The sequence below is a fragment of the Cystoisospora suis genome, assembly GCF_002600585.1.
Source record: "Cystoisospora suis strain Wien I chromosome Unknown contig_3376, whole genome shotgun sequence".
Classification (NCBI taxonomy): Eukaryota; Apicomplexa; class Conoidasida; order Eucoccidiorida; family Sarcocystidae; genus Cystoisospora; species Cystoisospora suis.
This window is the reverse complement of record NW_027156171.1, coordinates 5413-6054: the sequence shown is the minus strand read 5'-3', so window position 1 is coordinate 6054 and position 642 is coordinate 5413. Positions and strand designations below refer to the sequence as shown.

Here is a 642-nt window from a genome sequence, read left to right as displayed (position 1 = left end):
TATAGATGAGAGAGCGAAGATGTTGTCTTCAGCGTTGGCAGACATCATCAACAATGCGGCGAGCGAGTTCGTCGTGGGGCTGGATAGTAATCAGTTGGATTTCTCCGGGCTCTTGGGAGGGAAGGTCGATTTGCGTCATCTTCAACTTAAACAAGCCGTCTTTGACTTCTTATCTATGCCTGTTAGTCTTGTCTTCAACTATATAGGGAGAATTCGAGCGGAGATTCCTTTATACTCTTTAATGACTAGTCCCTTAGAGGTGGAAGTGGATGATGTTCTCATTGTCCTAGCTACACGTCCGACCGAAGAGTGGGATGCTGAAGCCTTTAAAGATCTTTATATTCTTCAGAAGAAGAGTTCGTTAGAGAGTGGGGAGTTCAAGGCCATGTTCTCAGCTATTGAAGGAGGTTTACTATGGTCGACAATTCTTACCTTAGCTGGGAACATCCGTGCGGCTGTACGTAACATACATTTAAGAATAGAAGACTTTCATAGCCGAAGCGGAAGTAGTAGCAGTACCGGTGATGGGAGAGCTTTCTCTTTAGGTCTTTGTTTGAAGGGAGTCGTTCTCCATTCGGCACCTCGGGGGTCGAATACAAGTGAGACAGGTTTCTGTACATCAAGTGGGAAGCTTCAAGATAA

The 642-nt window shown here is 45.3% G+C and overlaps 1 protein-coding gene across 1 annotated transcript in view; it reads left to right on the top strand.

Moving 5' to 3' along the window:
- The window catches only part of CSUI_006634 (amine-terminal region of a tm vesicle-mediated sorter), a gene marked incomplete at its 3' end in the record, with an annotated part of 5811 nt that continues 5169 nt past the window's right edge, over positions 1–642 (top strand). Inside the window, exon 1 of the mRNA XM_068066788.1 lies at positions 1–599. Coding sequence (XP_067921236.1) covers positions 20–599 — 580 coding nt within the window. The remainder of the gene's footprint in view (positions 600–642) is intronic.